General features: G+C 37.9%; 1 protein-coding gene across 1 annotated transcript in view; it reads right to left on the reverse strand.

The window, feature by feature from the left end:
* Positions 1-610: 610 nt before the first annotated feature.
* Positions 611-22,716, reverse strand: part of Tom70 (translocase of outer membrane 70) — a 59,803-nt gene continuing 37,697 nt past the window's right edge. Inside the window, exons 7-10 of the mRNA XM_067153378.2 lie at positions 21,737-21,961; positions 13,859-13,955; positions 11,079-11,202; positions 611-5,205 (exon numbers count right to left, since the gene is read on the reverse strand). Of these exons, the coding sequence (XP_067009479.1) occupies positions 5,043-5,205; positions 11,079-11,202; positions 13,859-13,955; positions 21,737-21,961 (609 nt within the window). The 3' untranslated portion in view covers positions 611-5,042. The remainder of the gene's footprint in view (positions 5,206-11,078; positions 11,203-13,858; positions 13,956-21,736; positions 21,962-22,716) is intronic.

The raw sequence follows: 22,716 nt of genomic DNA on the forward strand, positions 1-22,716 counted from the left end.
TTCATTCGGTTTCTCCGAGATTGGCGAGGTTTTTGGATTGCATCATTTGGAATTTTATAGAGCCTTATGTTTTTATGCAGCCCAGCATTCAGAATCATATAGAGTGGCTAGATGAACAAAAGTCTTATTATAAATTTTGCCCTTCACGTGGAATGGGACCTTATCATATAGAACTGTAACTGCCCTCTACACCAGCAATCCTAGTTTCTCTGATTGGTAATATCCCCATCAATGTTTGCATTATCCCTTATTACTGGTCTAAAGTATTAATCATCGTTACAGCCATTTCCAGTTTTTTAATCCTTCATGACTGGTTTCCTCAATAAAAATATTTGCAGTACGAGCATTCAACAATCTGACAATAAATTCTGTATATCTACAGTGACAGGCAATGCTGCATAAAAATTCTGCCATAAGATTCTTGGTGAAAGTGCTATGCATACAGGCTAATACTGTTGGAGAGTGAAAGAATAGTGGTAGAATGGTTGGAAACTAATGTAAATGGTAACTGAAGATGGCATGTTAAGATATACGGAGACTTTCCGGGCACTCACAACTGTGGAAGTTTAGTAGTCTCGGGATAGGTTCAATTGCAGAAATACCCACGATAATTATACTTACAAATCTTTATTACTTCTATTTGAAATGTGCTGAAAAATATACATTGACAACTTGTTCATTGAAGTACAGCATTTAACGAAGTTTCCTTAACATGATTTGCACAAAAGAAAGTTTATTCAAACAGCATAAACTGGCATGTTACAACCAGAGTAACATCCTAAGTACAAAAGTGTCTAATAGCTGAAGCCTAACACTTACTTTTGGCTGTTTCATATGACAGGAGGAACATTCTATTGGAGATCTCATTTCATGGAGTTGTATTGTACATTTCACTCAGCCTAAACATCCAACCCAATACAATAGCTCACACTACTGCAACAAACTAGACGGAGCAACAAATTTGGATTTAATTTGCATGTGGAATGAATCACAAATTTAAATACAAATAAATGCATGAGTTACCAATGACTCCACATAACTGCATACAATAACAATTTAACAATTTTTATTCAGACACTGATTCTGCTTTTTCGGTGAGACTAACAAGTACAGGGTTAATGAAAGATAGCCTGGTGCATGATTTTTCAGTTATATCATTAGTTTCAAAGTGGTAATGGCTACAGGTGACAAACATGACTGTTTTCTAATTCTATGGAGGAAATTTCTCCAAATGGAATCAAATATACAATTAATGCGAGATATGCATAATTCCTGAAAGAGACCAGACTAGAGTGGGAATGAAATCAAATTTTGTCTTGCTATGGCACCATCATCACAACTTATTTATCAGATTGTAATTAATTCTAGTCATAACTTAGTTGCCTGACTGAACAATAGCAACTGTCTTCAACCAATACAGCACAGCATAATCAGATTGATATGTAGGAAAGATACAAAGCCTTTGTTGCTGAAGCTTTGAAGTTCATTTCATATTCAAACCTGTAGCATATAACGAACAACCTACTCCAGTATATCAATTGATTGTGGGCATGCATTCTGAATGACTGGCTGTTGGGAATATAACAGGAAAAAAATATGTAGCAGACTAATCTCTATTAGCAGGATGTTTCTTGGAGGACAATGTGACATATTTCCTGAACCTTATCCTGCAACAAGTACAGATGTTTTTGAAGTACCGGTTTTTTAAGAGAAAAATACTGTAATTATGATCTTGGTGGTGTAAAAAAATTTAGCTCTATTAGCATACATTTCTTTATAATAGACCTATACTATAGACAAAATGCTTAACACTAAGGAAAACATTTAAACTGCTAAAAAAAAAAAAAAAAAAAAAAGGGAATTTACATTAATTATCACAGAAAAGTCAAAAGGCAGCTATGATTTTGTACATCTCTACCACCCCAACATACAATTTATTTCCTGTTAGTATATATCAGAAAGGTTTAATAATTTTTAAACCTTAAATGGCAATAGAAGAGAGTAAATTATAGGCCAGTTTATTCCAAGCAGAAAGAAAACTTGAAGGAAAATGTATCAGTTGTCAGATTAGCATATAGAATGTCTACCAATCCTAAATAAAGCTGATCTCAAAAACAAATGACATCACTTGTACTATACGTCAGTTTTTAATATTCCGTATTCCTTGAAAGTATTGGCTTTGATGGGTGTGATTTACTTTTGTCACAGATGGTTCATAGCATGGGCAGCAAAACACACCCTGTGTCTACTGAATGTTCACTTTTCCCTTCCAGGTGGCTCCAGCTTTTGATGGATTTTCATTTCAAGGGAACATCATGCTGACAACATAAAAACGGCAAGGAAACAATACCGCCTATGTGACATTTCTCCTGCAAATGCGCTCTTTTGTTAGTTCCTCCATATTGTCATGCATAGGTTAGGGTGACCGAATTGATGAATTTGTTGATAGAATGCACCAGGTGTGGGTTGAAGCAACTCTGGACATCTCCCACGTTTAACTATCAAAGAAAATACAGCATATCTCGTAGACTTTTATTGGTGTAGAGGATAATGTAGTGAACACACTATTCTTGCCACTGTCTGTGTGTTCCCGAACTGAGCAGCCGGTCACAAGGTATTATGAAGTGTGTAGCATAAGTATTTGTTTCACCAGTCATTTTAGTTATGTGAAAAGATTAAAAATGGAGGACATTTAATACAAAGAGCCTTGTACACAGGTGTGATCGTGATGCATCAGCGAAGATAAAAGATCCTGATAATTACCTTTTTATGACACTGATTAGCTATCTGCTGCATATGATTCAAATGCATAATTTAGAAGTTAAAATTTTCTGTTGAACTTGTAACATCCAATGTGTTAATAACAAGAAGTAGTATCAGGAGTTTACCCATGAGAAGGACTAAAAAGAATTCAGTAACAAAAACAAGAAATTTCAGTCTGTCAAAAGTAATTTATGAATAAATTTAGAAACTACCTGAAAAAAATTTTCTGAATTTTGTTATCATAGTTTTTTTTCTTTTCTTTCAGTTGGTCTGCAAGACATTCAGGTAATGTGTATGTTAAAACATACAAAATACCTGAAAAGAAACAGTAACTTCAATTGCTTTAAAAATTTATTGTTCATTACTTCAGAAAATTCATGTGCAAATGTGCCTATATTTTGTGCCGACTGGTTGAAAACCTTAACCAATCTGGTGACGGTCATTACATTTTCGGCTTCTGTGTCCATGATCAGTTTTTGACATAGGAATAATTATAAAAAATGAGCAGTTTTAAAGTTGAGTTGGCATATGGATGCTTTAAATACATTTCTCAAGAATAAAATCGAGAAATATGTTATATTTTCTGTTTATTAAACATTAATCAACACTGTGCCATAGGGGCTAATATTTTAAAGCAAGTCATTCCCAGGAAAAAAATAAAAAAAATTCAAATATGGAAGAAGCCGATGACTCTTTATTCTCCAAATTTGAAATTCTAACTATTTTTGTCACTTTGCGATGGTCTGCGTCAAAAGGATCATCATCTATAACATCTCCAGATCCTGTATGTCTATCTATAGATTCATTTTTGTGAGAGGGGATGTATGCTTGATAAGATTACAGAATGAAAATATTCCATCTCCACCAAGCAATGAGGAATCTACAAGCACTACAGCAGATGCAGATCAAGTCTTGTGTTTTGAAGTACTTCAGAAGTTATTTTGTACCATGTTATAAATTGTATAAATCAGTCAGAAACTTCGAAATTCCTAAATTATGTTTTGTAACAAATTTGGTACCTGCTAGAAAAAATCCTCTTGTTTGATGGACCAATATCAGTGCAGTCCATATGATCTAGACTACATACCGTCATGAAAATTCATCCACAGATAGTAAACATACAGGATCTGGAGAAGTTACAGATGACATTCATTTTCCATGAAAAATGATTGAATTATGGCAATATTTCTCTTTTAATTTAGGAAGTCTAACACGAAAACTGTTCTCTATAACATAAGCATGAGTATAACACATACTTTTAAGTCTCAAAGGAAAGATAGCAACTTAAGTTTTTGTTGTTCTGATGTTTTAAAAAATTCCATGAGCTGCAGGACTAAAAATTCACGACAATCCTAACGAAACTCAACTTCAGAGTTAAATCATATTAGCAAAAGTACATTTTCTCTAGGATTCTGCAACAGCAAACTACAACAGTTTGCCATCAGGTAAAACAACAATACAAAGCAGTATAAGCTTGGAATTTAACATTAGGCACTCGGATTCTGTAAAGTGTACAATAAAAATCTTTCTACATGTTAAATAATACTACATCTGCAACAATTACTATTGCATACAGCACATATATTGTCTTTTCTTTGAATTAACACGAGTTCACGATGTAAACTCCACAGATACCAAACACATGAACTGCACCTTATGTTACACATGGTAATATTAATCATATATACAAATGCATCCACACAGAATAACAATATATCAGTGGAGTAGGATATTTCAAGTCCCTGCTTATAAAACGGACACTAGAGATACTACAAAGTTGAATTCATATGGAGTAGAACCCCAGCACCAAAATTCGGTACAGTTATGTGTGTATATATTTAGCCATTACACTGGCATTTATTCAAGACTAGAATCAAGTAAATTAACAGGAGAGCCCAACTCCAAAAATTTTTGATTTTACATCATTCAAACATACAGGGTTGATGTTTTCTAATGACAGCATCATTCAAAGGAGTTATTTAAAATTTGTTTCTAACATATTTAAAATACCTACATCAAGCAAAACAACATTTGTGAAGGAAATGATGGAAATATACTAAACTTCACTCGATATCATGCATTCAGACCAAGGGGAGAAAATTATTTAAGAAAATATGAATACTGTGATCAGATTTGAAGCATTGAGCATTTGGTAATCATATACATACTTTTAGAAAAAAAAGGAAAAACAATAACAAAGAAACATAATAGTGGCTTGTTGAGTCCATTACTTCTCTTCACCTACAGTCTAAACAACAACAGCTGCGACACAGCCTAGTTTAAGATCCTCCCATATTGGGGATTGGGATACCCATCTTCTCAGCTACAGTGGCTTGCGCTACAGCCGCATCACGTAACGAGAACAGATGCGACATTTCCAACTCAGTCTTCGCTAATGGAATGGCTTTATCAAATAATTCAACAGCATGCCTCAGGTTACCCCTGTAAAAGAACAAAGTAACAATAGTTTCAGTGTGTAAGGTCAAACAATCCATACCTGCCAACTTTTAGAAATCAACAATAGGAAGATTTTTCATTTCTTGGATTTCATCACATATATTGTACCATGGTCTAGGTATGACAAAAGTCATACATACCTACAGTTTACAATGCGAAGTGACCATTAAATTTAAAATCTTAAACTAAGAAAAACATAAAAATGATTACAAGAAAATGTACCTAATCATTCTCATTTATGACACTAACATTCAAATAATAATACTGTAATTACAGTATATTATACTAATACAAGCAACAAAATGCATAATAGTTTCCTTTATTAAACAGTAAAATGAATGGAAATTTATAGGTATCTCTGAACACTTGGAGATAGCATTTGTTATATGTTTTGGCCTTAATGTGAAGAATAAAATACCAGAAACTGTCCCCGACACAACTCCGTGAAATACATTCAACCCATTAAAAGTATGGTCTCAAATACGCAAAACTACCACATGCAACTCAATTCAATATGTCTCATATCATATCTTATTAATGTAAGATGATGATGATGATGATGATGCTTGTTGTTTTAAGGGGCCTAACATCGAAGGTCATCGGCCCCTAATGGTATGAAATGAAAGAACAAAAATTTCAAAGGCATCCACTGACCAAAATAAAAATAAAATATGTCATGAAGAATGAATGGATGGACAGGAACCCAACAAAACACAAAGCAAACAAACAAACAAACAAACAAACAAACAAAAACCAGTGGATCGGACTCAATAGAGATCGAAAATAACATTATTACCGACCAAGGAACCACTTATAAAGCACAATGATGCTTGGTGTCTAAAGGGGGTGCAAAATCCAAGTCTAAGGCCCCACAGAATGGTACATGTCGCGAGTAAAATAGAACCATGGTATGTGTCATGTTGGGGTATTAATCAGAAGTAGCGAAGACTCACGGTGTTCCACAAAAGATGGTACTACGCACAAGTATTGTACTTCGAACGCAGACCTATGGTGTTTCGCACACAATGGCGCCACTTACAGCCAACGCAAACCGATGAGTTTCCTCACCTAGGTGTACTAGTCACGGGTGCCGGCGGTCCCAAGGGCCCCGTGGTGTTCCTCACATAGTGAGTACTAATCACAGGCAACGCAGACCCATGGTGTCGCTCATATAGTGGTACAACTCACAGGCTACGCCCAGACCCGCGGTGTTGCCCACATGGGTACAACGCACGGGTACTGGAATCCACCCGGCCAGGCTTTTTACTGCAACGAATCACAAACCTATTTCGTACCAAGTTAGTGATACTACTCGCAAGTACATGCAACCCATGGTGTTCCCCGTATGATGGTACGAATCAAGAGTAGTTTCATGGTTCTAATTCATTCATCCCTTGGTCGCCCCTTTCAGTCGCCTCTTACGACAGGCAGGGGATACCGTGGGTGAATCCTTCGTCTGCCTCCCCCACCCACAGGGGGTATTAATGTAAGAAAACTATCATGAAAACATATTTTTAAAAAAACAACAACTATATCTTAGTTATCCAAAAATGTACTTGTCACTTTACTGAAAAAGCTATTGTATATGAAATGTAATTGTGTCGCCTTAAGAAAAGCATGTACTGTACTGTCCCTATCAAGAGCCAGAGGCTCATGGGACCTTTTGTCACCAATAAATAAATACATAAAGACTTTGACGGGGTGGGGGGGACAGAAACGCAAGAAAAAACAAGTAGCCTACAACTCCAACGAAACTACGCACAGAAACAATGTTAACAGCACGCAAACCACACAATAAACTCATTCTTTCATCCTGATTAACTGAGCCTCTAGCGCGCACTAGTCCCCCTTTCTTCCAGGACGACTGCCACCCCGAATCCCCAACTGTAAAGCACACACGCTGTTGTGGTGAGCGGTAAACACGATAGACGAAGGCGACGGGCGATACACTCGCGAAATAAAGCATCAAATAAATACGCTTAAAATGAGGTTGCGTGAATTACACAAGCACATATGAATTTATCCTTTATCCTAGGGGAAGAGTATTGACTAAATTAGGAGGACTAAATACAATGATGCAGAGAGCAATATCCATACCAATGAGCAGAACAGGTTTCAACAATGAAATATAGACAATAAATTGGGAAAGAAAACCTCTCACATGACAGTAGATTAATCAAGGAAACAAAGAAAACACACAAGAAAAACCACACCCAAAAACAAATGCATAGTCTTCAATTTCGTGAGCAAGAACTAGCACGTTGACCAATAGGCTTTGTGATTTCACTCTGTATGTTTAATTGGAAAACAATTTATATCTTTGGTCATTTTTATGAAATTAAAACTAGGGTGATTGTAAATCCTTCTTGTAAATACTCAGAAAGTTACAGACTTATTAGGAAATATTTGAGGTAATTTATTTATTGTTATAATCAGAATTTTTTTAGGTTACTTGCATGAAAATGCCAAGAGTAGTTAAAAATGTGCGTTCAGACTGAACAATCTATGCAGCAGACATTTCCGCATGCCTTATGATAGAAACCCACATAGAGCTCTATGTCACCGAGCTCGATAGCTGCAGTCGCTTAAGTGCGGCCAGTATCCAGTATTCGGGAGATAGTAGGTTCGAACCCCACTGTCGGCAGCCCTGAAAATGGTTTTCCGTGGTTTCCCATTTACACACCAGGCAAATGCTGGGGCTGTACCTTAATTAAGGCCACGGCCGCTTCCTTCCCACTCCTAGTCCTTCCCTGTCCCATCGTCGCCATAAGACCTATCTGTGTCGGTGCGACGCAAAAAAAAAAAAAAAAAGAGCTCTATGTCATCAATATCATTTCCCCATTCGTAATTACATATGCTGGCTAGCTCTTGCTATGAATTATGAATGCATGCAGATGCTGTCTAATGCATCTGCTTATGTTGTAATGAAGACACAGAGCTATAAATAGCAAATGAGATCACATAAATGAACATAAAGACCAATAAATAGCCCATAAGATTATACAAATAATATGCCTTGAATATTTGGGTTAGATCACTATCACTCGTAACTATGGATTTAACAAGTCGAGGCGAGCAATTCAGGACATTCAGAGAGCATTAGTACAGCGGAAATTATGACGGACTTTGTCGAAGATGTACTAGACAATGACAGTGATATTGATTTCAGCTTTGGTAATAGCGATTTAGAAAACAATATTGGAGAACCTGTTAGTTCAAGTAGCGAAACTGAAAGAGACAAATATGTTTCTGTAGGGTCGAGGGAGGAGGCAGATATCAGAATTTGGGGGCGTAGATTTAGTAGATCAAGTGACAAAAATGCGTATCTATGAGGGAAACTGTGAAAGGTATAAGAAATTCTTCCTTCACATGTTGGATATTGCTACTTACAACAGCCTGGTCATTTGGAGAAACCTGAATATGGGGAAGTGAATGATACTTCCTGATTTCAGTCTCGTAGTAGCATAGCACCATATGCCATGCCCCATCCACAAAGGGGGTAAAAATATCAACAAAACCCTTGCCCTTTTGGCTAATAGAAAGATGGTTCCTCTCCAAGTTTTCATCCACACTTGAGAAAAAATAAGCTAGTGGCAATGTGTGTTATGTCAGAAAATAGGTGTTAGGAAAGATGCAAGAACAATGTTGTTCAACCTGTTTCGAGGCACACCAAACATGCAAAAAGGTAAGATACAAACACATTTTATTAGTATTTCAAGAAGAGCATTTCTTTCAAAACATTCAGTAAAATTGCACACAAGATCAAAATAACTTGTGATAAATTTATGTCCATAACAGGGAATGGGCTAAGAAGTACAGCCTAAAAGAAAAACCCCCACCATTTTCTTCAAATCAGGGATTTATGAACACAAATGTCAAGAAGCAAACTGCAATGCTACATATGAAGAGAGTGAGAGAAAAATAAAGGCCATTTCCACGTTAGTTACAAACACAAAAATGCAGTTAGAATCAGTATTCAGTCTTTGGGGAACACATGTATGACAGCTCTCACCATTTCCATCAACCTCAACAATCACATGCACATGAAAAACTCCCTTGTGCTACTGAAGCAATTCAAATTTTGGTACAACAAAATTTCACACTATTTTTCTTTACCTCTTAATTAATCCTACTGGAAGTTACTCTAACGCAAAATAAATGTGAATTAGGATATACCAATCTGAACTAAATTTTTCGAATTTACGTAGTGGCCTGACAAACTGTACTATACTGAAGGCTAATACTTCATCATTAAAGATTTCGTCCTGCAGGAGTTCTTTTAATGTGCCTGTGAATCTACTGACATGAGGCTGACATATTTGAGCACCTTCAAATACCACTGGACTGAGCCAGGATAGAACATGCCAAGTTGGGGTCAGAAAGGCCAGCGCCTCAACCATCCGAGACCAGCTATCATTAAAGATAAAGTCATACAAAGTACTCTTCAATACACTATTGTGCATTAGTCATTACCATGCATTCATTTTATAATACAAGTAAGAAACTGGCTATAGTGTCATGTACACCCCCCTCCCCCCTGCTAAACAGTCAGCATGGAGGTTTATGTTACATAAGCAGCATGCACACAGGTGTGCAGCTGTAACTGAAGCTAGGTGCAACATGGTATTAGACAACTGTCGCTCCGGTATGCAGTGTTCAGCAAGTACTTTACATTGCGATTGTGGTAGTTCATCTGTTATGCTGCCAATTGTGGTGAATGGCTAAATGCAATGGCGATGGATTTGTTGTTGTTAATTAAAAAAAGCATGCAGTTCCTTTGCCAACATTTGTTTCCTTTCATAAATCTGTGTGTCGTGATTCTACATGAACTGAAAACCTGTTCCCCTAATTTTTGTGCTGAGTGTATTAACCATTTAGATAACATGTACGAGTTATGAAGCTGAACTTATATTTTCCCATGTGACGCTCAAAATTCTATGCAGGGCACAGTACAAAAACAAAATAAAAGACTTATTCTACATCAAAAATGACTTAAATGGATTTGGAAGCAAGTCTTCAATTCTTAAGGCTGAAGGTGTTTGGAATGGTAATTTGTAAAAAGAAAACTGTAGTCATGCACTGTGGAAAAGAGAAAACAAGAAGCAAAGTGAACATAGACTGAGAACGGTTAGAGAATGCAGGAACAGTTCACGTATCTGGGTAGCATTATTAATGGAAGTAATGAAATCAACCCTGAAATTAATAACAGACTAAGTAAAGGTACAACATTTTAACATCAAGTCAGAGAGCTTTTATGGGATGACAAAGTACCCAAGAGAACGAAATTAACATTATATAAACAGTATTTCATACCAATTGAAACATATAGACTAGAAACACTGGTAACTAATAAGAGACAAGATAGTAAAATCCAAGCAGTAGAAATGAAATTTTTAAGAACATCGGTTACAAAGACGAGAGGAGATAGAATTCAAAATATTAAAATCAGAGAAGAGCTAAATATAGGGACCGTTAGTACAGAACATACAGAAAGAAAGACTGAGATGGTTTGGACATGTAGAAAGAATGTAGCAAGAAGGGAACTGGAAAGAGACCAGTTGGAAGACCGAGAAGAAGGTGGATGGATCAGATTTGGAAGGACATTAGAGAAGCTGGATTGGATGTGGTGGAAGTAATGGAGCAAGAAAAGTGGAAGGACAAAAAGGAGTGGAGGAGGCTAGTTAACTACACCCGGGCGACTGGAGTGGGACATTGATGAGTTTTTGGTGTTTTGGTAATATGAAAATTGGTCTAATATATTAAAAAATCATGGAACTCTTTCCAGGAACAATGGAGTTATGAACCAATATCAATGTAGCATATCAATTTATGAAAACTGACAAAGTATCATTCTTTACCTTTGAACCTCGATCGTCCCCAAAGTCTCGTAACCAAATTCACACCGATCGTCCATCTTGAGCGCTTGTTTGATGAGCTCCATGGCCTTAGGAACATCTCCCGTCCACTGGAGTTGTAAAAGACCTGCACAGTATCACCACAATTACTACAAACATTGGCTAAATGAGCAGATAGTGACAAGGGTGAAAGATATGTATGACTGAAGCAAAAGCTGTGTTAAAGTCAAACTGAAAGAACTGGATAGTTTAAGTTAACAAAAGGTGTAAAGCAAGGAAGTGCCCCCCTCCCCCTTACTATTTACAGGGTGATAAATGATATAATACAGTAGGTAGCACAGACCATTGGGGAGAGAAGAATGAAAGCAGTGTTGTTTGCAGATGATCTAAAAGGGGAAACAGTGAGTATGAAGTACATGAACAGCTAAATGTATGGGAGGAAGTCACGTCATCTTATAGAATGAAGTTCTCAGCCCAAAAGAGTGAAGTACTGGTAACGACACAAAATAAGAACCGAGTGTATAATGGCATGGCATTATGAGGAGAGCAGTTGAAAAGAGCTGAAAGCTTTAAATACCTGGGAAGTGTCATTGAAGTAAATGGAGGATCAGGATGGAAATCATTGAAAGAGGAAGGTGTGCAAATGGATTCTTTAAGAGTGTGGGAGGACTGATATGGAAAAGGGATGTACCAAAGAGATGTAAAGGAATTATCTAGAAGACTTATTTTGTGCCAATTTTGACGTACGGATCTGAAACGTGAGTGATGACGGAGAGGGATAAAAGTAGAATACAAACAGTGGAAATGAAGTTTCAAAAGTGTCGAGCAGTTTTAAGAAGAATGGACAGAGTAAGAAATGAGACAGTTAGGGAAAAGATAGAAAAATCAAGGCTTCAGTGGTATGGAGATGTTAAGAGAATGGGAGAAGAGAGGATACCAAGAAAGATGTTCAAAACAGAGTTGAAAGGAAGGAGACCTAGAGAAAGACCGAGGGACAGATCGCTGAAAGGTGTAAAGAAGAGCACCAAGGCAAGAGGAGAGAACTGGACGGCAGTGACAGAAGACAGGTGGTGGATGGACGAAAAACGATGGGAGAGGCTTATGTTCCAAGCAGACCCAGCCTGTGGTTGGAAACTGCTCCAGATGACTATTGGTTAAAGGCTTACAAGTAAAGATGGTACTGTCCGAGTTGAACTAGACCGACTGCACAATGAGACTTTGTAGGATGATCAATTAAATAAGCCATTGTTAACTTAATGGTTTAAAAAATCTGTTAAAAAAATGCTATTTGTTCAGGGCGTTAACTCGTGGATCTTTTGCTCCTACTGGCACCATAGTGTATGAACCTGCGTGTAATTGGAATGGCGGTAGTGTGGAATGTTGTGTGTGAGGAAAGGAAGATTAAGGACGTCACAAACACCCAGCCCCCAGGCCAGGGATATTAATCATTACAATTAAAAAACCCTGACCCAGGCAGGAATCAAACACGGGGCCGCCGGGTGACAGGCGGAAGCGTTGCCCCCTACACCGTGAGGCCAGACATCTTAATGGTAATTATCAATCTGCTTCAAAGTAATATTTACTCACTTAAACAGTAATTTGTTGCTCCAGTTTTAAAGGGAATGTGGTATATCGAAGGCATCGATTGCAATGGAACTTTGTACAATGGATCAATTAAGATGTGAGAATATCACTGCATGCCTGCTGTTACACAAACTGTCCACAGCATTAGGAATTATGTGATTCTGAACAGGAATAGCCTGACCAAGATATCATATTTTAGCTTCCATCAGAAACAAGAAGTATTAAAATTACAATATTTTGATAATTTCACACAGTATACAAGTTACTGAAAGAAGCTTGTACAGCGCAAAATTCTGTTTGCGTTGTCAAAATCTCACTTTTGGTATCTGCTATAAGTGAAAAGTTCAAAGAGAACTATCAGTACAGTAAAGCCTTAGATTGGTAAGACAATTTGTTTGGCAAACATGCTTTTAATTCAACGCACTCATAAGAAATATATGAAAAGCAGATGATTTGTTCCTTGACACAAAAGTAAGTATTGCTAAGAGAACAGTAAACCAAATAATCTGCACTTTAGCTTGTAACTGAATGTTGACTGGAGTGAGGGAGATATGAGAAGAAAGAAAAATGTGGATATAAAAGTTCTGGAGTGGGTTAGAGAAGCAAGAGAGAACAGCAGCACTGTCAATCATGAAATGATGCGGTTTAAAGCGTATGGAGTTGCACAAAGTGGAGAAGGATTTTAAAGCAAGCAGAGGCTGGTCAGAACCCTTAACATGCAAAAATGGACTGAGTTTGCAGAAAATGACATCATGGTGCCAGCAGCTTCCATCAGATTACATTAACAAAGTGATACAAGTTCACCACTTCATCCTGAGACTTCAGACATTACAATACTGTGGCACAGGCGAGGTGTAACATGCTATCATAATTATTTCCGCAAATAAAGCATAAATTTAAGTAACAATTTTGTGTGTGGATTTAAAGACGGTAGACACAGACGTTACTTTTCTGCTTTAAAACCATGCCAATGTTATCTATATTATGAAAAAATTTCACCTATTATACCATCCCCTATTTTTGAAGTTAAAAAAAAAACAAAAAAAAAACAAAAACAGGTAGGTGTTACAGGCAAGTAAATATGGTACTATTAAATTTAGGATTTACCAAGTTCCAATGAAAACTATCTGGTCAACACCGAACAGTTCCACGGTAAGTGAAGTACATAAGTGGGCATTCTGAAGATTATACAAACCTACCTCTATGGACATAGACTGTAGCGTTGTCTGGTTCTACCTCAGTCGCTTTGCGGAAGTACGAGTCGGCCTTTTCATACTCCTGTTGGTCGCATAAAACCTAGGAAAACAACAAAACAACGTTAGTTTATGAAAAGGGATAGACAAGGAAGGTACACGTACATAAGTAGAAAATTATAACTACTTTTTTTACAATTCGCTTCATGTCACACAGATACAGACAGGTCTTATCGCGACGATGAGATAGGAAAGGGCTAGGAGTGGAAAGAAAGCTGCCATGGCCTTAAGGTATAGCCCCAGGATTTGCCTGTGAGAAAATAGGAAACCACAGAAAACCATATTCAGGTTGTCAACAGTGGGATTCTAACCTGCTCTCCTGAATGGAAGCTCTCGGTTGCGAGCGCCCCTAAACGTACGGCCAGCTCGCTCGATTATAAAAAATATTTTTACCACCAAGGATCAGCTATTTAAGAAGTCATGAATAGCATAAACAGGGTGTTTTTTTTGCTAGGGGCTTTATGTTGCACTGACACAGATAGGTCTTATGGCGACGATGGGATAGGAAAGGCTTAGGAGTTGGAAGGAAGCAGCCGTGGCCTTAAGGTACAGCCACAGCATTTGCCTGGTGTGAAAATGGGAAACCACGGAAAACCATTTTCAGGGCTGCCGATAGTGGGATTCGAACCTACTATCTACCGGATGCAAGCTCACAGCCGCGTGCCTCTACGCGCACGGTCAAACAGGGTGTGACAGAACGTTTCTGTTCACCCATTCTGGTCTTCTAAAAGTACAATTCCTCATTGACAGGTTGAGACACCAAGATCAGGTTCAAATCATTTAACTTCTCATTCTTCAGGTGGGATTCCTTATGTACATGAAGAAAACTATCAGCAGCGTATCCTTCCAAAGTGCTAAATTTTAAGTGTGAGGTAGGTTCAGTAAGTGCCGCAGGGTACAGTAGTACCTCGATAATTTGGAACAGGTTCATTAAAAATCCTGCCTAATTCAAAGAAGCCCTCGTTCCGGGAAACATGAGGGACAGTTTTACACGTCACTTAAATTGCTAAAATCCAAATACAGATAATTTGAAGAACAATGTGTGTGCCATTACCAAAATTAATTCAGACTTTTAACTGGAAATGGCCTTTACATTTTAAGAAAATAGTATTTTACAGAGTAATTTAAATTCAAAATTTCTCCGGGTCATAATAGAAAGAGTCTTTGGAACGTGCAGGAGTAGCGTTCAGCACTTTCACTCACTTCTGTGTGTCTACATTATGCTTCATAGTTTAAGTGAAATCATAATTCTTTTGTATTCAACGTTTTAAGGAATGCTATGCTAGAAGGTAGGGTGTGGTGAAGCAGAATCTGCAAACACTGGCGATACCGACAGCTGTCAATGCCGATGAAACTGCACTTTTTTTTAAATACCGAGCCAAAATGGATTTATGGTTTTAAAGGAGAGAAGTGCCAGGCCGGAAAATCGTACACTATACTGTATTGCATTGTGGATGGAAGCGAGACTTCCTCCCCTCATCGTAGGAAATTTTGGTAAGCCACAAGGTTTCAAGGGCATCTGGCACTTTCCGTACAACTACAAGGCAAATTGTACAGTAATCCAAAAAATAAAGCACATGCACAGGGGTGCCAACATAATTTGTCCTTGCCTTTGAATCATGTGTATTTTTTTCTTTTGTTGCGTGAGATTATGCTTACCAGTGATTTAACCAAGTGCATTATTTGAATACTGTAAATGCACCTTGGAAAAATTTTGGAAATAGTTTAATTGCATGCAGTAACAGGTCTTAGAATATTCTGTGACTCAGCAAGGGTTGGCATTTCTGAATTACAAGCTGGCGGTTAATTTGAAATCACGTAATTCAAAGTTTGATTTTAGCATTACAAAGACTTCAATTTAATGCCAATTTAGTGCTAAGCCCTCATGGTTCCCAGGTACAACACATCTCGAGAACATAATTATACGAATTTGTAAAATGATAAGTTTCTCCATTGAGCTCTCCAGGAGACAATGAGAGAGAAAATGAGAAATGAAGAAATTCTAATGATAAGGGAGACAGATATTCTGATATGGGGAGAGAAAGAATAAAATGTACAGAGCGAGCTAGATTCATGGAGTGGAAGTATCAAGACAACAGTAAAATATGAGGAGTGATAAACTTACATAATGTGCATTAGAAGTGACAGAGAGCTTCAAATATCCAGAAAATCTACTGTAACACGATGGAAAAATAACTAAGGAGATAAGTAACAGTGTACAACTTGTAGGAAGATTCCATCACAGCATGACTGACCTAGTATGGACAGAAAAGGTACCAGGAACATGCAAATAGGTGTTGTACAAGACCCATTTTGTACCAATTTTGACAAAGCAAAATACAGCCAACTCCCGATTATCCATGCTAGTGCAGACCAGTAGTCTATCCAAAAACATACATAATTTTACACGAAATTCCCACTTATTTACAAATAATGCAATATGCGAAATAGAGGGTGTCCAACTTGAAAGAGAACGCAGAAATTGTCAAGTCATCGCATAAATATTTCACCGAATATAATCAAATTTTGACAGAAGACAATCCATTACAAGAGAAAGTTGATATTTATGAAGTTCATTGCTGCCATGTCAAGGAAGTGTGTCAACAGACAGGTTCTGCGAGTCACTGTGTTTGGCGCTCATGTTACAGTTCAGCACAAGCCGAGTAAGTGATGCGATGTACCTGCTCGCTACCGATTGTGACAATTTATCTATTCAGTTGAAGAGCACACATTTCTTGTGAAACAATATTAGACTAGTGGTTCTTTTAAGACATGTCAGTGACTTTCTGGACTGGTTTGGTGACTGATAAGTCTTAACACTTCATACAACAATTAGTAAGGAGGCTGGAGACCAGTAGAAGAGAGTTGCATTGGTATGGCACAGGATGGCCACAACTGTCTCTAGAAGACGTTGATGTAAGAAACAGACTGTTGGCCTCGCCCTCAAAATCTACACGATTTTTATCACATGGAAGTAGAATGTCACAAAGGATGTCAAAGAGGAGCAAAGAAAGCTGGCCTGTATCCCTACCAGTTTAAAGTCGTTCGTATTTTATGACCGCAATATAGTATATATACTATACTGGAATCAACATCTGTATCGTATGATTATATTCTCGAGACCAGAACAGATGTTACACCTTACATTTTATATAAATCTAAGGGAGGTCCCGGGATTGCCTAATATTACTCTGGTCCTGTTATAAACTGGGATTGTTTACGCTTATGTTTTTATGCTAAAATGACCTTGTTTTATATGCGGAGGGTAACATTTAAAAAGTTTGTATCATTTCCCACTCGTCTGCCTTATGCAGGGAGAGACTCAACGAGAGTTTTCTGGACTTCTAATGATTTTTTTCTTTCCAATTTGCTTGTGATTAGTGACTGGCAGAAATGAATACCGTATAATCATGAATACCACCCGCCACCGAATAAGACCTGCACCCTAAATTTGAGATGGCAAAATACGAAAAACAAATCAAATAACTTGCATACCTATTTAATTTTCTTCTAATATACCACAAGTATATATTTAAACCGCTTACAATTAAAAAATCATCACAAAAATCGTAAATAAAATTGGTCCAATACTCAGATCATACACAATTCACAGTCGCCATCTGAAGTTTCACCATAGGAACTTTCGTCGCTGGCATCTTTCCACAAATAGTCGACCTCACTACCGTCCACTGAATTTGAAATACCACATTTCTTAAAGCTTTTGGACACTAGATTGTTGGGAATGCGCACCCATGTGGTCTTGATCCAGCTGCATATTAGTCCCACTTCAAGCCTCTTCACTCGTCCGGTTGGAGTTAACATGTGATCACCATCAGACATCCATTCGGTGTACAACTGTTTCATTGCAGTTTTGAAAGGCCGGTTCATGCACATATCCAATGGCTGTAGAATAGAAGTGTCATCTGGGAATTATCGCAAGATCGGTTTTTGCTTTCCTCATCATATCTTTTATGGCGTCAGTTGTATGTCCAACACAAGCATGTTTCGTTTTTGTAACAAAGCTCCCAGGCAACGTTGCCATATGCACTTCACACAGTCCTCAACTAACGTACTGTCCATCCAGCCAGACTCATGTGCTTTAACATTAACACCGGACGGCAAGTTTCCTTTCGGAAGCGTTTTCCTTTTCAGAACCACATATGGAGAGAGTTTGATTTCATCCGCTAATATGCACAACATTAACGTGCATCGTTCCTTTTCGGTACCACCCGTTCTGATGGTTACACTTTTAGAAACCTTCGTATCCACTGCATTTTCCAACAGCATTTCAAAATAGACAGGTGTCTGGTCAGCATTCCCAATTTGCGACAGCAAATAAGAATTTTGCTTCTTCAAATGAATAATGTGACGCTGAAATGCCGCTAATTTTTCTTCATATGCCCCAGGGAGACGTTGTGAAATAGACGTACGTCTCCGAATGCACAATCCCTTTCTCTGATGAAAGTTTCGGATCCATCCGCGCGTTGCAGTAAAACCCTGCGTTTTGAGTTCTTTTGAGATCTCTAACGCTGGCAACCAGGAATGAGTTAGCTGGAAAATTTATAATGTCCAATAACGGACCATTTATATTGGTATTATAAATTTACTCATTCGGAACAATTATTTCTGATTCCCTATGTGAATCAACATCTACATCATCTGATGGCCAAGCAGGCATCAATTTTTGATAATGAGACAATGTCTCTCATAGTGCATTGGCACTGCCGGTGGCTGCAATTAGCCTACGCAGTGGCCTCCACGGAATGCACTATCCAGCGTCTTGGTAGGTGTGCTAGGTACCAACTGATGAGCCCAGCCTAGCACACGGGGGCGAAACGCTGGCAACCAGGAATGAGTTAGCTGGAAAATTTATAATGTCCAATAACGGACCATTTATATTGGTATTATAAATTTACTCATTCGGAACAATTATTTCTGATTCCCTATGTGAATCAACATCTACATCATCTGATGGCCAAGCAGGCATCAATTTTTGATAATGAGACAATGTCTCTCATAGTGGATTGGCACTGCCGGTGGCTGCAATTAGCCTACGCAGTGGCCTCCACGGTATGCACTATCCAGCGTCTTGGTAGGTGTGCTAGGTACCAACTGATGAGCCCAGCCTAGCACACGGGGGCGAAACGCTGGCAACCAGGAATGAGTTAGCTGGAAAATTTATAATGTCCAATAACGGACCATTTATATTGGTATTATAAATTTACTCATTCGGAACAATTATTTCTGATTCCCTATGTGAATCAACATCTACATCATCTGATGGCCAAGCAGGCATCAATTTTTGATAATGAGACAATGTCTCTCATAGTGCATTGGCACTGCCGGTGGCTGCAATTAGCCTACACAGTGGCCTCCACGGTATGCACTATCCAGCGTCTTGGTAGGTGTGCTAGGTACCAACTGATGAGCCCAGCCTAGCACACGGGGGCAAAACGCTGGCAACCAGGAATGAGTTAGCTGGAAAATTTATAATGTCCAATAACGGACCATTTATATTGGTATTATAAATTTACTCATTCGGAACAATTATTTCTGATTCCCTATGTGAATCAACATCTACATCATCTGATGGCCAAGCAGGCATCAATTTTTGATAATGAGACAATGTCTCTCATAGTGCATTGGCACTGCCGGTGGCTGCAATTAGCCTACGCAGTGGCCTCCACGGTATGCACTATCCAGCGTCTTGGTAGGTGTGCTAGGTACCAACTGATGAGCCCAGCCTAGCACACGGGGGCGAAACGCTGGCAACCAGGAATGAGTTAGCTGGAAAATTTATAATGTCCAATAACGGACCATTTATATTGGTATTATAAATTTACTCATTCGGAACAATTATTTCTGATTCCCTATGTGAATCAACATCTACATCATCTGATGGCCAAGCAGGCATCAATTTTTGATAATGAGACAATGTCTCTCATAGTGCATTGGCACTGCCGGTGGCTGCAATTAGCCTACGCAGTGGCCTCCACGGTATGCACTATCCAGCGTCTTGGTAGGTGTGCTAGGTACCAACTGATGAGCCCAGCCTAGCACACGGGGGCGAAACGCTGGCAACCAGGAATGAGTTAGCTGGAAAATTTATAATGTCCAATAACGGACCATTTATATTGGTATTATAAATTTACTCATTCGGAACAATTATTTCTGATTCCCTATGTGAATCAACATCTACATCATTTGAGATCTCTAGTGCTTTCAATTGACACATTTCACTAGAAACACCATAACCTCACGTTTTTCCATCACAAATTTGTGGAGTCATTCTTCAATTTCTGTAAACACTCCCCTCCGCCTGCGGAACGCTCCGCGATCGCCGTAAATTTTTAGAAGTTCTTCTTCCGCCAATCACAAATACACGATTCATCAATATCGTACTTTCTGCCAACAGCACGATTTCTTTATATTTCAGCTTTGCTTACAACTTTAAGTTTCTCATGCACAGTAAATGACCAAGACGCCGTTTTGAATCCATCGCTTACAGGACAGATACGGAACTCAAATGTGAGCGAGGTAGACTTCCGCAACCAACAGTCTCGACTCTCGCAAAGTGCGATATCCCGCGAGATCAGCTATTCGCGCACCCAGTATGCCGACAACACTTGTGAAACAAATTACGATCGAGCATCCACAGCAGCGGCTTTCACATTTACCCATATTCTTTGATTTACTGTATTTTATTACCTTACATTTCGTGTTTACATGCCACTGTAACAGTATTGAGAAAAAAAAAAAAAAAAAAAAAAAAAAAAAAAAAAAAAAAAAATCGATCTTGTTTTCTAGAACGCAACTAAAACACAATAAGACCGGAATGCCTGTTTACACGTGGTAAACTGAGTACGGTAACGGCACTCAAATCTATTTCAATACTCCATGTAAACGTAGGAAATATTTATGAGAATGAACGGCTTGAATACGACCCACACCCAAAATTTAGAACCAATATTTTGGGGAAAAAAGAACGGGTGGTATTCAGGATTATATGGTATAATGAATTTGAGAACTTGCTTTATTTTAGTAGAATAGAGAATTAAAAACTACTTATCTATTGTTTGACTGAGGGTCATTCATTATATATTTTTTGATGAGCTTGGCTGATAAAAGTTACAGACTTAAAAGTTTTCAAGAGTAACTGACGACGATTCCCCGATAATAATGAATGTAAATTATCAAGATTTTTAGGTAACGTAATTAATGTCTGAAGCCATCCCCGTGGTCTAGCTTGCCTGCCTCTCACGCAGAGACCCCAGGTTGAATTCCCAGTCAGGTCAAGCATTTTTACTTGAGGGCTGGTTCTAGGTCCACTCAGCCTATGTGGTTACCATTAACTAAGGAGCTACCCCTAAAGATGAGATGGAGAGCCCGGTCCAGAGAGCCAGGAATAATGGCTGAGAGGATTCGTTACAATGACCATAGTCACCTTGTGATCTGCTTGTCTTTGGGCTGAGCAGCGGTTGCTTGGTAGGCCAAGGCCAATTAGGGCTGTAGTTTGGTTTGGTTTAGGAGTGTGTGTAAGATTATAGTTATACATATTTCATTATGGTGATGTTTAGCCAAATTGTTAATGGTTTTAATTCTTTCCTGAACTTTCAGTTTTTCTGTACAGAATGTTTATATTCTGGGATCCCTCCAAAAACGGAGAATCCAGGTTCTACTGTATTTGTTTTCATGATCTGATTCAATATACTACAAAATGAAAAATAATACTGGTAGTTATTTTGCACAAATTTTAAAAATTCACATTTAATGCATACTGCATAATTTTCTAGTCCCTAATTACAGTAGAGTTAAAAGTCTCACCTGAGCAAACAGAGTATAGCACTCGGAACATGTGGGGAACCTCTGGATAGCGCTTTGGAAATCTTTCATTACTTCTTCCATTTTCTCCATATTGCGACTTTGGAAGGCATGCCGATAGTCCGTGTAACACTTTTGTACATACGCAATAGGGAAGTTAGGACTCAAAGTAACAGCCTTCTTGAAGTCATCCATTGCATCGTTCACTTTCTCCATCAACAAGTGAACCTGAAAAATGAAAATCAACATTAATTCAGAATTAGGATTATATTATAAGGAATGTTATGGCATTGGGAAAGGGTTGAATTCCAATACTTCAATATCTGTCACATCTTGGATGGTCGTTTTATTTTTATTATGTCTCCATATGTTTCACTTCAAACAAGATTAAGTCAATTATTCTGTAATAATAACAATATTAATAATAATAATAATAATAATAATAATAATAATAATAATATTTTTTAAGTAAAAATGTTGGTCCTAGCAGGGAATTAATGGAAGGTCTCCATGGATATCACACATTTCAGTTTACCATGAACAAAACATGAATAGGCTCTTACATAATTATATCTCATTTAAAGTGAGCCATCGTATTTATTGTGTTTTTTCTTTCTCTGCTAGGAATGCAAGAAATGCACGAAGCTGAAAGTAAACCCTCAAACTGAGTCGTGAGATTTTCGGTGTATAAACTGAGTTGTGGGGTCATTAATGGCATAGGGTATGTACAGGCGAATATTTCTGTTTGAAATTTGATTGCAGCATTATTAGGCTATTTTACTATCAAGTACTACTTACAGAATTTGCATATAAAGATGCACCTTCTTAACAATGGCAGTATTTATAAACGATTGTTTACAATCATTACATCACTAAGTCAAATTCAAACATAATGAAAAATTTACAAGTTTTATGAAAATAATATCAGCATAATTTAAATGAAGTTATTTCACAGAAAAGACAAAACTTACAGCAATCAGAAA

The sequence above is a fragment of the Anabrus simplex genome, chromosome 9 (genome assembly GCF_040414725.1).
Source record: "Anabrus simplex isolate iqAnaSimp1 chromosome 9, ASM4041472v1, whole genome shotgun sequence".
In the NCBI taxonomy this organism is placed as follows: Eukaryota; Metazoa; Arthropoda; class Insecta; order Orthoptera; family Tettigoniidae; genus Anabrus; species Anabrus simplex.